This window comes from Chelonoidis abingdonii, chromosome 20, assembly GCF_003597395.2.
Source record: "Chelonoidis abingdonii isolate Lonesome George chromosome 20, CheloAbing_2.0, whole genome shotgun sequence".
Classification (NCBI taxonomy): Eukaryota; Metazoa; Chordata; order Testudines; family Testudinidae; genus Chelonoidis; species Chelonoidis abingdonii.
Window position 1 is genome coordinate 4,664,597 of NC_133788.1, and position 16,016 is coordinate 4,680,612.

The 16,016-nt window shown below is 44.0% G+C and overlaps 1 protein-coding gene across 3 annotated transcripts in view; it reads left to right on the forward strand.

Moving 5' to 3' along the window:
* Positions 1–4,014: 4,014 nt before the first annotated feature.
* Positions 4,015–16,016, forward strand: part of AP2B1 (adaptor related protein complex 2 subunit beta 1) — a 94,821-nt gene continuing 82,819 nt past the window's right edge. For all 3 annotated transcript variants that reach the window (XM_032789659.2, XM_032789658.2, XM_032789660.2), the window contains exons 1-4: positions 4,015–4,088; positions 7,974–8,079; positions 9,772–9,907; positions 12,077–12,322. In XM_032789659.2, the coding sequence (XP_032645550.1) occupies positions 4,052–4,088; positions 7,974–8,079; positions 9,772–9,907; positions 12,077–12,322 (525 nt within the window). In that variant the 5' untranslated portion in view covers positions 4,015–4,051. The remainder of the gene's footprint in view (positions 4,089–7,973; positions 8,080–9,771; positions 9,908–12,076; positions 12,323–16,016) is intronic.

Genomic DNA, 16,016 nt, shown 5'->3' on the forward strand with positions numbered 1-16,016 from the left:
CCCCGCCAGTGCCGGGCGGAGCGATTGGAGGCTGCGGCCCCTCGCCCCCCTTCGCCGGGCACCTGGCTGCCCCCAGGGCGGCCCTGGGCTTCAGGGGGACGCGGGGTCCGGGGCGGCCTGGGGGGATCGCGGCGTCGCCGTGGGAGGGGGCGGAAGCCGGGAAGAGGTGGGTCGGGGGGAGGGAGCCGGCTGGGGGTGGGTCACTTACTGCTGCCAGCGCCAGCCCCCCGCTAACGCCCCAGGCCGCCCTGGACCCCACGTCCCCCTGAAGCGTGGGGCCCCCCGGAGCGCATTAAGCCCAAACATTGGTGGAGCCGGACCCACGGTCCGAAATATTGATGGAGCACGGGCACCGCAGGCCCATATAACTCGTCGCCAATGCCCAGCCCCACTCGGACCATCCCTCGCCACCCAGCAGCTGTTCCTGGGTGGGTAAGGTGCGCGCTGGGCCAACCCCCCCAGCCGTGTGCGATCTGGTTAAACTGGAGCTGTTTGCTAGGGAGATTGGGGACCCACCCATTGATCAAGAGCATGTCTAGCTTCTGTGTACCAACTGGGACTGTTCCCAGATTAATCATCAACTCAGATTGTCTCAGTCTGAGACTTTTCCCTTTTAGATTTTAAGAAGGTGAGCGTCTTCACCCCTGAGATTACCCAGGGCACAAAACTAGATAGGGCTGTAGATTGCTGTTACAGAGGTTTGGGTGGCCAGGGTTAGTGTTTGTCAGTTACAAGACCCATTTTTCTTTGAGGCTGTTGTGCAAGACTGTTTGTCTCTGGATGTAGTGATTGCTTTATTCCTGCTGTAGTCACTGAATTAGACACATCTGGTTCAATCTGAATTTGAATTTCAAACACTTAAAGGAACAACATGCTGGTGCTAGATGAGACTGGAGCCTACTGGGTATTTTCTTGTCATGTTCTTGTTCTTATCTGGGAGTGAAGGTAGGCCTTTTGTTGCAAACCTCAAAACCATTCCCAATTTACTTGTAATGAGTTTAGCAGGTGCTGGTTAGACACTGGGCTCCAGGACGGCAAAGATGAGCTATCGTTACTTTACAAGCTTGGTCATCTTTAAACATCCCTCAGTTCTTGCTAATAAAAGTGGCTATTTTCCATCTTTAAAAATGTTTCAGCTTTCCTCCTGTTTTGAATTGTGCAGAAAAAGCTGGCATTTCCTTAACAGTTACTTGAAACCATTGTCATTTGTGAATCACTGCTCTTGTGTCTCTGTTTCTTGGGATTCACTTGAGACTAGCTGTGCCCTGTAATGTGCTTGCGTAGTAAACCTGATTATACTGAGTACCACTGGGAAATTGCCTTTGACAGCATGTGTGAAGCTAGCTCAAACACAGAATGAAGCAAAATACTCTGCATCCTGGGGATAGGCAGCCTTGCATTGTATTTGGAATGTTGTAGCTGTGGTACTTATTAAAATAATAGTCTTAAATGTTAGTTGTATCTGCCAAATCAGGGGGTCACTAAGACATGTACTGTGACTAGATTTAAATAAGAGCAGAGTAATTTTATGACTGCTAATGACATTGTAGCTGAGCAAGCTAAATAATAAGGGTAATGAAATCTCAGGCTTCAGGGCATAAAGGTCACCTGTGAAGTTTAGCAAGGAATTTTCCTCCTTTGTGTTGCATTGCACAGTTAGTTAAATGTGTATTGTTGAGTTTCTGGCCTTTCCTTAAATGACCAGGTATTGGCCATTATTAGAATACCAGACTAAATCAGTGCAGGGTGTGGCCAGGGTGATAGACCCTGTGTGTAAGAAAACTAAAGCATAGTGAGAACTACGTTAATTCTCATAAAACTGGTAATGTGCCCATTACTTTAGTAAATGAAAGACATTTAAGTTCTCTTTCAAACTAGGCTAAAATCCTAAGCAGTGTGTCAGCAATAACATTGCAGCTGCAAGTAGGCCGCATTTTTAGTTATGAAATGAGACTTGTAGCAACTTCCTCTCTTGGAAAGCTATGGGGATTGCTGCCAAGACTGGTGAGCTTCAGGAGATTAAATTCAAAATGATGCTATATCCCCCCCTCCCCTTTTTTTTTTTTTTTTTTGAGTATCCTTCTCTGTTTTCAAAATTACCTATTGTGTTGCTGTTCCCAAACACAAAGTTAGCCCAGTGGTAAAGCAGTAGCAGAACCAGAGCAAACAATGCTGATCAAGGTCACCCTGCTGCAGCTGCTGGGCTGAGGGTAGGTACACCTGCAAGAGCACCCCAGACAAGATCTAATGAGGATTGCTGTTTCCCACTCCTTGGCAGCTGGACAGGATTACAGCTGTGCCTAGAGTCTCCCACGTGAATAAAACAGAAAGTGACCAGGATTATCTCATTACTTCTGCTGTTACTACTCATAGTAACTTTACTACTGAAGGAAGAAAAACAACAGCATTAAGCATCATCTGGAGGCAAAGGAGAATAGATAAGCATAATATGAGGGAAGGAGGTATGATAGGACCAGAAGCTCTAAAAGGATGTGTTTAACATGGTGGGGGATGAGCAGCAGAGACAGGAAGCGGTGCTGGTCTGCTATTCTTTTGGGACAGAAAGAGTTGAAAACCAGATTTGTTCCCTTGGGCCAGCAGGGCCTGGGAGCTCTGTGGAGGCAGCAGAATCAGCCTGTGGGGAAAAGCTGTCTTGTTTGTTTTGTAGCCAACACTTCAGGCTGACAGGAGGAGGGCGCGGGCTCAGTCTGTTACACTGGGATCCACATCAGTTTTTCAGCTGAGGAAGAGTCATTAGGAACAACAGAGGTGTCCCTTACCCTTCCTTTTTTCCTGGGATAGAGTGAAATAGGGGCTGGAGAGAGAGAAGCAGCAATGAGTGGAGACAGGGAGATCAAGAGAAATGGAGAAGACAGAAATGCACATAAGACAAGAAAGGAGATTGGACAAAAACAGGAAAGGAGAGAGAGAAAAATTAGGAAAGGAGTTGATTGGATAATTATAGAGGCAAGATATATTTCAGGTTTTCAGCTGTGATACTAGTTTAATAATCAAAAGAAATAAGACTTCTTTCTCCCATGCTTGTCTCTTCCCTAGGTACTAATAGTTTGTGGGAGAGTCTCTTTTCTCCCTGGCTGTCACCAATCACATTAAAAAAAAAAAAAAAAGGTGAAATGGATTCTACATTCCTCCTGATATGTTTGTGACGTCCCTATAATTTGTACAAGTTGTTGGTAATCCACTCCGTTTTGTGAAACAAAGAAGTGCAAGTAGTCGGGAAGCCATTCTGACTGGAGTCCTATAGCAACAGACCAACGTGTCCCCATGCAACCTGGTCCTCATGACCAACGTACCTATAACAGCAAACCAGCATTTGCAGTGCCGCCCTACAGTAACAGGCCAGCATCCAGATAGCGTGGTAGTGAGATGGAAAAGATTTCAGCTTCAAGTTTCCTCAAGTTTCTTGTAAAACACTTTTTTTTTTTTAAAAAAAAGTGATGCTTTGTGTTTGAGGAATGAGGAAAAACGTTTTTTTGATGCATGTGGGGAACATCTGTTTTGCGGTTACTTCTGTGATGCAACCCCAAAATGCACCAGTAGGGGGAGACTACCCTTTCCTTACTTATGTCCCTTCATTGGCTGAAATGGGTTGTTCTGAAATGTGAATGTTTCCATAAATGAACACTGCTTAAATATAACCTCACTTTTGAGGGGAGGAGGTGAAAGAAATATCTGGAGAACACACAAATGTCCTCTCCCTCAGTATAATTAAAAACATCCACACCAGGGAGGATTGAAAGAACAGGGTGGGAGATTGTTGAACCCCTTTTCTGCCCTATCAAAAACAAACTGCTGTGTTTTGCCAGCAAACTTCAGTTGAAACTTCCTCAGTTTAAAAAAAATGTATTTGCTGAGTTACCTCACTAGTTGGTGCTGCACAAAGGTTGTATGTACAGAACCCTTTTTCCCTTACAGTATTCCTGCCGAGCCTTGTTTCTCTGCGTGGTGTAGTTTGCATAGTGATCCACAGCAACTGCAACTTCTATTCACATGTTCATTGTTCTTGCAGGTGTGCTAAGGAATCGGAACCATGACGGACTCCAAGTATTTTACAACCAATAAAAAAGGTTAGTTTTAAACTCTTACCAAATATCGCAGGTTCCTGAAGATGCTGGCTGGCTATCATTTTAAAGTGGCTTTTTGGAACTCCACTTGAAAGAATTTGTGCTCTCCTGTTAGCTTTGTCCCCATTTCTCCTCTCAATCATCCAGGGAGAAGTTCTTCAAAAGTAGGCCATGAAACAGTCACTGAGCCCCTCCTTCCCCCTTTTCCTCTGGTAGCATCAAAAGGCAGGACTGAAGTGCTGAATAGTTTTGCAGTGCGCAAACTCAGTGACTCAAATTATCTTTCCTGACTCCCTGATTTTCCGGAGCATCAGGGAAGCAAAACTTGGAGATGTACGACTTGTTTGGAGGTTTAGGGCTGGATTGAGGGTTCAGGACCATGGACAGTTGTCCAGTCAGACAACTAGACGTGTACTTGGGTTGGATGGTGGGAAAGAATAGGCTTGAACGGTCTGGGTGTTTATGCATGCACATTTTTAGCCATTTGGAAGGCTAGTTATGAGCTCACAACAGACTCTTTTCTAAAAATTCGTGGGTCCTCTCTTGCTGCCTTCTCAAAATCCATGGAGAAATCTACCAGAAGAGCCAGATATCCAATTCATCCCTCCCCCAACCAAACTCCTTACCCCTGTGCTCCACATGACTTTACTGTAACCATGGGTGTCACTTAGCCCTAGTGATCATCCATAAAACCTTGTTGAAAGAGGTGGTGTTTCTGAAATATCGTGGATCATGGGTATAAAGTAGTCATGATCCACATTTCAGGGAGGCGTTCCCTTACTCCACCACTGTGGAGTCATTTGTCTTACTCTTAAACTCTGGCCTAAGAGACTAGCAGTAAATACAGACCATTAACTCCAAGCCCTCCAAACTCTGCCTTTTCTATGGACGTTAGTGCTGCTGATCCTGCATTTTGTTATGGCTGCAGATCGGAGTCTGGGTTGGGGGAAAATGTTGATTTTTGTGTCTAGCTCCTTCAACTGTGTCAGAATGTCTAAATGTTTCTGTTGAATGATCCATATTGCCATTTGTGTTGTCATTATGCTTCAGAGTGAACACCCTATTGAAACAAAATGAATTTACGTCTTCTTAAGAGCTTTTCTGCACAGGGAGACTCAGGAAATTGAATTCAGATTAATGAAAGGTGTGAATTTAAAATGGCTTATTTAAACTGCAGTAAATCCCTGTGTGGATGCTCCTGCTCAGAATTAAAGAGGTCTTAATTTGGTGTTAGCTTAATTCACAGTAAATTCATCTAAACTGAATTAAGGCCACTTTAATTTTGAATAAGTGTGTCCACACAGGGGTTTAATATAATTTAACTAATCCACTTTAGAAGTTAATTTGGAACAACTTTCCTGAGTGTCCCCATGTAGATGAGCCCGTAGAGAGAAATGACAGCCCTAGCTTCAGATTCAGTCAGGTAGCAGGAAATTGGATCTCACTGGGATGGTTATAAGATTGCCATAACCTTTTTAAAAAAAACAGAAGTGTGCACATTCTACAGAAACTGATGCAGACACAAGGAAAACACTGGTGCTGCATACTGGCTCAGTCGGACTCTCAGACTTGCTCTCGATAAGAGTTATGAGCTGGATGTCTTTCTCAAATGGCTGGCAATGGAAGCAGCTACAACGTTGTTCTTCAGAACAGTAACTTCTGCTCCTTCCCAATGGCCTGCTTGAGTCATTGGCACTAGGGCAGGGAACATACTTTACTCTGTTAAACACAGTGTGAATTTACAGCATTATAAAAGTCATTTATAACAACTCAGCACCTTTAATGCATCATTCTACAAGCCAATTCTGCTGCTGCTGCTGTTTCCTATGGAAACTGTGACTTGCTAACATAATGGCCCATCATCGGAGGAAGTGAGAGGGCATATAGTTTATGACTATCATCTTTGCAGTTCATTCCTTTTTGACTTCCTGGTCTTGCCTGATCAAAGCTCTTGGCACCCAGTGTATTCGTGAATCAAACGGCACTTGCTAGGCTTCACGAACTGAGCTAATGTTTAGGGAGAAAAGTAGGATTTATGTACCTCTCAGCATGCTAGGCTGCTTTGCTTTTTTCCCAGACATGCCGGCCTGCTAGGCTATCCTAAAAATGTCATTTGGAATAAAACATCTTTAAGGATATTGATTGCAGTCTTCTTTTAAATGAGTTGGTATGAAATGCCAAGCAGGTTTCACTGGCCCATATCGCATTACTGGCTTTTAAACAAGATCAACAATAGTGCCTGATGCTAACGAATCCATTTCCTCAATGTGTTCTTTATAGTTTTCAAATCCCTTGCCATATTTTGCTTGCGGTTTAGATAATTGTCTTCATTTCCTCCACCTGCAGTCTGGCAGGGTGAAATCAACAGCACAACTTTCCGTCCCAAAGAGACTGTTGTCACATATAGATTCCTGGCTTGACCGTTCCTTTTCCTGTTTGAGCAGTGATCAAGAGAAACCAGAAAATCTGTAGGGACAGAAAATGCAGCTTTGTTCTCATAACTGTTTGCTATCATGCTTTCAGATTGGAAATCCTGTTCCTACTCCAAAGGCCACGCTCCACCCGCTAAAAACATTTTTGGCTCTGCCAGATATTTTTAGACCCACACAGACATCTGGGAAACAGGCACCTCTCATACCATTCAGCTCTTCTATATTGCAATCATGGGCTCTCCAGGAGAATCCTACAATAGTTTGTCTGCATTGGTCTATGTGGAGCAAAGGTTTGGGCTAGATTGTAGCATTACCAGAGGCGCTTTGATCCTCCACAAAAGCTCACCCCTGATGTTACTCTTGACTCCAGCTGTGCTATGTGTCCTTGTTAGGTGGCTTGTGGTTTCTGATGATAGTGATGCCTACTCTGGGAAATCAGCTGCCAGTCAGAGAAGGGTTTGCTTCCTTTTCAAACCAGGTGTGTCCTACAGCTGCTGTCTGAGCAGAGTTAAGGCCTCAACTGATTTTGCACAAGGGTAAAGCTGGAAGAATTAATCTCAGGAAGGGTCTCTTCAGTTATTTTATAGATGGTTTCTGAATCCAGGCATGATTCTTCCTTGAGCGTCTTTTGCTTGTTCTATCTTTTTGCCTCACCTGTTTTTTGGGTTTTTTTGTTTGACTAAAATTGTCCTTCCCTATTTTTGATGCTGCTGGTCCTGCCGTTTTTGTATTGCACAGTGATCTGTGTCATCCCACTGTTCCCTCACTTGTGCTTGCAGGAAGCAAACAGTGACAAGAATGAAGCTAGGAAAGTCTGGGCAGAATTCTCTGCTAAACTGAGCCACAATTTTGTACATGTTCTGGTCCAGTGTCTCCCCTCTCTGCATCTTCGATCTTTTTGGTCCTTGTTATATGATAGTTTTTTTGTGCTCTTTCTCAGCGGCTAATTTAGTGATGTGGTTTAGTGCCCTGGAAAGTGGTGAGATTCTGACATACATTGGGGCTTTTATTAGCATTTTTCTTTGTGGCCGTGTCCTCCGCACCATTGCTAGAGCTCAGAAGATCACCTTATTTCTCTTGGCTGAACAGCAACCCCCAGACATCCTTAAGATCACTTACCAAGCTTAGGAGCTCGTCAGCACTGCTGTTTAACTGGTGAATGGGGCTGAGCAATGTTGGAGCTCTGCTCCAAAGGCTAATCACCCAATGGGAGGCCCAAATTTGACAGCCTGGGGCAGAAGACACCAGCAACGAGTCAGAGTGGTTTTCTATTTTCCCCAGGGCAGCTCGTGCTGCAGTTCTTCTGGGGCCTTCTATAACCTCATGAATCATCCAGTAGCCCAAAGATGATGGAAGCAGCGTTTCAGCGTTGATGGGAGCACAAGTCACTTTCCAGGTAACTCTAAAGCTAGATCCATTGGTTTCATGAAATTCAGACTGTTCTGTCTCCTTGCAGGAGAGATCTTTGAACTGAAGGCCGAACTCAACAATGAGAAGAAAGAGAAGAGGAAAGAAGCGGTGAAGAAGGTTATTGCTGCCATGACTGTGGGGAAGGATGTCAGGTAAAGGCTTTTCCCCTCTCCCATATGGTCTCCAACTTCATCATCTCCTGTGTTGGGAGCCTTTCTGTCCTGAAACACTGTGATAGCATTTGAATTCACACAATCATTTGAGAGGTTTGATGGATTCTGAACATCTGGAAACCTTGTTACTAATTCTGACCCAGTTACAAGTGAAATGCATTTAGCTCTTATATTGCACTCTTCACCAGTCGGTCTCAAAGCACTTTATGAAAGAGGGCAGGATCATGCCCATGTTGCCAATGGGGAAACTGGGGCACAGAGTGGGGAAGTGACTTGCCCAAGGTTACTCAGCAGGTAGAGCTAGGAATAGAACCCTGGTCTTCTGTGTCCCAGTCCAATACTGTATCCTGCTGGTCTCCTCTTAATTTCTATGGATATTTATCCATCATACCATCCTAAACTGGGAATGAATGGGCAGTCTCTTCTTTGGGGAACTCCAGGGCTGGAAGAGTAGAGGCATCGTAGGCCAGGATCAAGTGCTTTATTTGATTGCTGGAAGGTGGTGATTGTGGTGGTGGTGGTTGGGAAGAAGCATGCTAGCACTTTGCTTGGTTCAAACCAGTTCTAGATCTTCACTTACGTGGGCAATAAATTAATGCACAATATTAAAAAGTATTCTCCAGTGTCGGTTTAACCAAAGTCTTGTTAAACAAAACCTGTTCATAGTTTAGCTATGTTGGGTGTCTTATCTGGGCTGACATTTGTTTAATCCACTTGTTAGCCTAGATGGGGGTTTTGTTTTTAGTTTAAAAAGGTAACTCAGAGGTATTGTTTCCAGATGATAGTGACTGGCATACAATCAGACGAAGTTATGATTTGAACTAACAGTCATCAAACTAGGCCTTTGACACGGCATCAGACTCCTAAAGAGGAATGCTTATACAAAAGGCAAATAGCTATAAGTATTCTTGTATTGTCTTTGCAGCAACTTGCTTCAATCAAGGTTTCCAGATTCTCCTGTATCCTGCAGTAAAGTCGTTATAATTCTGGGTTCATGGTCTGTTGCTAGGGAAATGAATGTAAGGTTCCAAATTAGCATTATGACTTCACTGCAGGACAGCAGAGATGATGAACTGAAGAGACAGCGCCTTTCAAGTACCCCAAGGCCCATGACCCATTAGCTTTGAGATCTGCATAATTCACCTGAGAGATGCAGTAATCCAGTAAAACCTTCCTCTTAAGTGCTGCTTACAGATTGCTACTTGGCATTTATATGAGCTGTGGTTAAATCTCTTAATTGTTTTAGATTATACTGGGTTGAAATTTGATTTACAGTTTCAGTCTAAATCAGTTCTCCTGTCCCCTACTAAACATTGTGAAGTGTTGCTCCATTCCCTGTTGTTTCAGATGAACCCTAGAACTAGGCGTGATGTTAACATTGTTGAGTCAACTTCATAATCAGATACGTCTTCTATAAGAGCATTTTATTTTACCTGCTCTAGGCACTGGTTTATATGAAAACACAGGAGGAGATTAAATGATTAAACTATTATAAAATCGTCTCCAAACTTTGTTTGGGGCAGAAAGTGCCCTCTGATTTGAACAGAACTTCAGACTTACCCTAGCCTCCGTTGATTCCACTGTCATGCGGTCAATCGGGTCATTTACCCTTTGTGCGACAGTTCATCTGACTGCTTTGCTTTCCCCTCCCTCCACTCTCCTTTTATCCAGCTCACTCTTTCCAGATGTGGTGAACTGCATGCAGACCGACAACCTGGAGCTGAAGAAGCTGGTGTACCTGTACCTAATGAACTATGCCAAGAGTCAGCCGGATATGGCCATTATGGCTGTCAACAGCTTTGTGAAGGTAATTTGGCCCAGGGCTCATCAGAAAACAGCCTCATACAGTTCATATCAATGTGCTTTGTTTGGCAGGTGCTTCTTCTAGGCTGCAGGTAATCTATGTACTTGTACTCCCCAGTCTTTGGGCTCGTGTGGGACGCCTGTGAGGGTGCAGGAAATTGAGAATTGCTTTGCTGTCTCAGACCTGTGGTCTCTCCAGTCCAGTATCCCATATCTGACAGTGGCAAGTGTCTGGTGCTTCAGAAGAAGCCGCATAAGCCTGGCAGTAGGTGGTTCTGAGAGGACCACCCAGAGTAAGTTTTACTGACCTCCATCAGTTAGAGGGTCGCTTATGTCCTGAGGCAGGAGGGTTTATGTTCCTTGTTCATGTTTTAGCCTTTATAATAGCTCTGGACTTTCTGGTTATCCATAGAAATGTCTAGTCCTCCTTTGAATCCTGCTAACGTCTTTGCCTCAATACCTTGTGGCAATGAGTTCCCCAGGTTGACTGTACATTATAGACTGTCAGGATTGGAAGGGACCTCAGGAGGGCATCTAGTCCAACCCCCTACTCAAAGCAGGACCAATCCCCAAATGGCCCCCTCAAGGGTTGAACTCACAACCCTGGGTTTAGCACACCAATGCTCAAGCCACTGAGCCATCCCCCTCCATTTATTTAGAACAGTATTTCCTTTTATCAGTTTTAAATTACCTACCTTTCAATTTCATTGATTGCTCCCTTGTTTTCTTTTGTCATCAGAGTAAATAATAGTCTGATCCACCTTTTTTGTACCGTTCATTATTTCACATACTTTTACCATGTCATTTATATCTACATCTTCTAACACGCTTGACTAAAAGAACCTATTTCCTTGGTATACTGTGGCCTAATGTCTAAATAGAATTGAATTGACCTGCCAACATCCAAAGAGTACCAGTAAATAAGTCAGAGCATGTTTATAAGCTTTTGGTGTGGCAGGAGGGTGTGAGCTTGCTGCTGCGGAGTGGGGGAAGGTGGGGCAAGTTCAGAAGGGACCTCTGCTTTCCAAGGTCAGCTGTGAAGGTGCAGCTCCCTATATGAGCAGACTCATGGGGCAGAATGTAGTTATCCATTATATCTTATTAGTGAGTGATGTAGCACTTTCTGACCACCTCCTTTTCCTGCTTTAAAATTTCCCCTCTAATGTGTTATGGAGGGGGTGAATTTCGATGGGCGGTAACATAGTTTGGAACATTTCAGGCTAAGTCACCATCTTAGTTACAGTTCCTGACTTCCAGGAGTTGAATGCATCTGTCAGAGAATCACTTTCATGTGTACATCTGAAAATCAGTCCCTTTCAGGTGTTTTTCCATCATAAGAGATTAAATAGTGCAAGGTAAGCGTGCCTCATGTTGTTGGGGGCTTTCATGCTTCGGTCTTTTGTCTACTGAATTTTGAAGCACTTTGTTAACAATATAGATTAATCCTGCTGGTAATTAGCAGAAACAGAGGCTGAATTTTTAAAATTGAGTTAAAGTTACATTGGTGTTGAGGTGCAAGATCATCTGTGTCCAGTTCTGCATCTCACCCTCCCCACCCACCCACAAAAGCACTGCTAGGCTGAGAGATCTATGATAGCTAAGGTCTGATAATTACAAACTACCATAACTGTGAACCCCAGTTCCATGGTGACACTATATAGGACATTTTATTTCTAGTTCTGGAGGTCTATGAGAAATTGGCTTGGAGGAAAGTCCCATTACGTTAATTGCCATCTTCCATCCACTTGAATTCTCATATGATTTTAGCAGTCGCTACCTCAAACCACCAAGGTTAGAAATCACTGTGTTCTAAGAATTCCCAGCTTTAACATGGCAAAAGCATTCGTCTCTAGCTTACTATCCTTGAGATTAGATGATCAAGCCAGCTGAAGCTTTGGGTGAGGAAAAACAAATGACATTGAGAATATGACTTCACTATCTGCAAGCTGCCAGGGCTAGAAACCACTGAGCACCGATAAAGAAAGTTTTCAGAACCAGTAAGCTTTCCTAGCCTTTTGTCCGGGACCAGAAAATTGCCTTTCTCTAGTGGGAGGACCCATTGTATAGGCAGGGTAAAATCAGAATATCCTGATCCCAGCTTTCAGCAGCTATGGTGAAAAACATCAGTGACTTGCTTTACAAACTCACTTGTTGCTGTTGCTTCCCTCTGCAGGACTGTGAGGATCCAAATCCGCTGATCCGTGCTCTGGCAGTTCGTACTATGGGATGCATCCGTGTAGATAAGATCACTGAGTATTTGTGTGAGCCGCTCCGGAAGTGTCTGAAGGATGAAGACCCTTATGTGCGGAAAACAGCAGCCGTCTGTGTGGCGAAGCTGCATGACATCAATGCCCAAATGGTGGAAGATCAGGGATTCCTGGATTCCCTACGTGACCTGATTGCAGACTCCAATCCAATGGTAACGTACCTCAAATGCACTTCATACTTGTAACAGGGCTGGTAATCAGGAATCCTGAGAGTTCCTAAATGCCCTCAATGTCCCACTTCCTTATGGATGTGTCTACTGGGGAACATTGAGCCCCCCGAAAGAGCGGAGAGTGGCTTGTTCCTCCAACACACTCGCATTCTCAGTGTCTTTGTAGATTTCTCCACCACGTGAATCTTGCACTGAAAACCTTTATAGAAGTAAAACTTCACTTTACGCCAGACCTTTTCTTGGTGTGTACTTCTGTCTCCATTTCCAAACCAGTTTAGCAAAATACTGCATTAAAGAGCCACACTGGAGTAAAAGGAATATCAACTTGTTGTTTGAATTTTTGAAGGGTAGAGGGGAATGAAAATACAATTTTGCTGTGAATCAGAATTTGTGCATGACGGGAGTCAGGAGGCAAGATTGGAAGCATATTGCAATATTTTTCTTTAATAGATTTACTGATTTGAAAAGACATATTGATCAGTTTTCTGGCTTGCCCAGTCACCCTTTGCACTGCGGTGGTTATGAAACAGTGTCTGGTGCCTCAGTGGGGCTGGCATTGAAATCAGCCAGTGAGTCAGCTATCTCTTGATTCTTTCTCCGTGGTTGAGACTCGAGAATTACTCCCCTGCCCAGTTCTTCTGTCTCAGATAATGAACACAGATAAATTGGATAACTGTGAAATTCAATCTCATTCTGTAATTGCCCAAGCCTACTAGGCAGATGGTGAAATGCTGCTACTGTCCTCTCAAAAGGCATCTCCTGTTTCTTTCTGAGACTGTGGGTTCTGTTGGCAATAACAGTGGTGTTAAGCTGTGCTGACACCCAGTAGGCTTGTTTTTGTCTTCCCTTCATTTCCGATACTAGCTTGTTTTAATTCAGGGTTTCTCCCTGAGAATGATATGTTGGATGTTACCATCTGAGCTCTGCCAAAAGCTAGATGTTCCTGTGCGCGCGCTGTCTCTCTCTTGGTAAGCCACTAAGAACTCTTCATTGGCACCAGAGGTCATTTAACTGTTACACAGTTATCCCCAGCCTCCCTCCAGAAGGAATCGCAGCTTGAGCTCTGAGCTGGGAATGCTAAGCTGCTCAGCTCCTGCGAAGAGAGGAGCATAGTAGTGTCAGAGCCTCTTCAAGCCAGGTCACGAGCTATACTCATTGATTCCTATATGAGTCATGACCGGCTCTCCTAGCCTTGAGAACGGCACTGCCTGATGCAGGGCCGCAGGCGGTCCTGGAGCACTCCCAGCACCATCACTGAGTTATTCCTCATTTTTAGTAATTTTAATATCTAAAGATGGGGCAGAAGGGGAGGAGATTTCCCAGCTAGACAGTGGCTCTTCAAACCAGGCGTTGAGCACCTTTGTGGGGACGTTTGTGCTAAATGAAAACAAACTCAGGCTTTCTAAGGAAATTCGGAGCCGGTGCAGTTACAGGTACAAGTGAGATGCCATGAGATTGCTCCCTTTTCCCAGGACAAATAAAATTCTTGCCCTCGTGGGTGTTGCTGTCATGGAAGTCGTGCTTCTCTTTGTACTTGTATACAGTGTGCAGACAGAGAGCAGACTGACATCAGTTGAGGGCCCTGCACTCATTTGTTGCTCTTCTGGGTCGGAGTTCATCAGCACCATTCTGTTGCCCTCTGATGTGCAAAAGGCTCAGGGTTCATATCTTGCATATTCCTCAATAAGAGTTAAAAATGTACCGTAAAGTTTGTACGATACCACATCCCTAATTGCTCTGTCTGATGCAACGGCAAGAAGAGACCTTGGGATTCTTGAGCTTCAGTGATTTCAGATTCAGGGCCTGTACCTTTGCTGTGCAGGTGCCGATATCTACCAGTCAGGAGAGAGATCTTGTTTGTGTGGCACTGAACTCTTGTCTCTAGGCCTGTCCAAACCATTTACTGCAGTTGCTTTAAGCAGAGTGAAGAATTCTCTATAATCTTAGGAGAAGCTACAAGTTTCAGCACTTGCTTTTGAATGTAAATAAATATTGTCTTTAACAGTTAAAACATGGGCATTACATTAAAAAAGCCCACAGCAGATAATAAATGAAAAAGCTGAATGAGAGGCATTTAGAGGAAGTGGAGTCGTATCCAGAAGCTAACAGTGGTTAAGCCCGTAAACCCTCTTCAGTCTTGATTTAGAAGTGCAAAGGGACAGGCTAGCTGGATATTTAGGGAGAGGGAGTTCCTGCACTCGAGGGGCTACCACAGCGAAGTCAGGGTGTGATCTCTGTCTAGGAGTTCAGCTGTAGGCAACTGGTGTCATAGTGCAGATGTCCATCAGGAAAAGGTTCAAGGAGGGGGTCTTGAATATAGCATGAAGAGAAGAGCCTCTTACGAGATTTATTGCTGCAAGGGTAGACCAATGAGTCTGGCTTCCCTCTCCCCCACCCTGTGGGTAGGTTTCAAGACAGCTTTTCCAAGGTCAATAAAGGTGTGAAGGCATAGCTAAGGGGAAATGGTTTTCTCACCCAGTGAACGACAACTGCAGTTACTAGTAAGCTCTATGTCTAGCCAGAACTGGAACTTGCTAAATATCTCTTTTCCCTCTGTTGTTCCTGCCTGTTGCAATTAAAGGGGAACATCAGCTTAAAAATTACACCACCTCCTCCTTTGGGTTTGCCTACTATAGCTACCACTAACCCCTAAGATTGCTGTAACTGGAAAAAAGTTTCCTATTGTTTGCTATTGTTTGCTTTGTGCATTTGACAGTACATGCCATAGTGTCAGTTTCACTACTCCCCCTTTTTAGTTAGTTTTTTCCCTTGTTTGTGTGGGTCTTTCAGTTATATTGTCATCGCAAAAAAGGCCGAAACGTTGCTACCCCTCGTGGATGAGTGTGACTTGTGATGCTAGCCATGTAGCCTTATAACTTCATGTAAACTAGGCAGGGTTGGGTGTGCTTCCAGTTCCTCTATATCACAGATTTGCTTTATTGTTTTAATTTATGTTTTATCTGGAAACCACAGCCCTTTGTTCTACCACCACATAGAAAGAGAACATACATACTAAGACATTTCAGAACAGGCTTTGGAAATAGTTGTTACGGTATCTCTCTAACTCTGCTTGTGTCTTTGTCAGGGCTTGTTTTCCCTATGCAGCTAAATCAGCACTACTGCAATTGATGCAGCAGCGTCGATTTTAGCGGGTCAGGTGAAGATGCGGTAAGTCAATGGGAGAGACCTGAACCATCAATTTAATTAATCTACCTCAATGAGAAGTGGATTATGTCAACAGCAGACACTCGCCCGTTGATGTAGCTCGGTGTAGACGCCGCTTTAAGTCGATATAAGTTATGTTGACTTAAGTTACATAACTTACGTAACAACTAGGTAACTCAGATTGACATACAGCGTTAGTGCTCCGCAAGTACTGGTGCTTTGCTGACAACTTCCAGCAGATCATACATGGCCCAATAGTACCAGCAAGGGGAATTTTTACTATGGATACTACACTTATGAAAAATTGAGTGCTATTGGTATGCTTGGCATGGTACATCGTATGCCACTGAGATTTCCAGTGTGGTCTAAGGCAGTTAGCTACCCACTGAATTTCAGTGGGAAGTTCAGTGCTTAATTTCATTAGATTCCTTTGAAAATCCCAGAACTCATTTCTTAAGGTCTCCTCTAAAAGCTTCATAAACAATGAACTGCATGGAAGAGAACCTTCCTC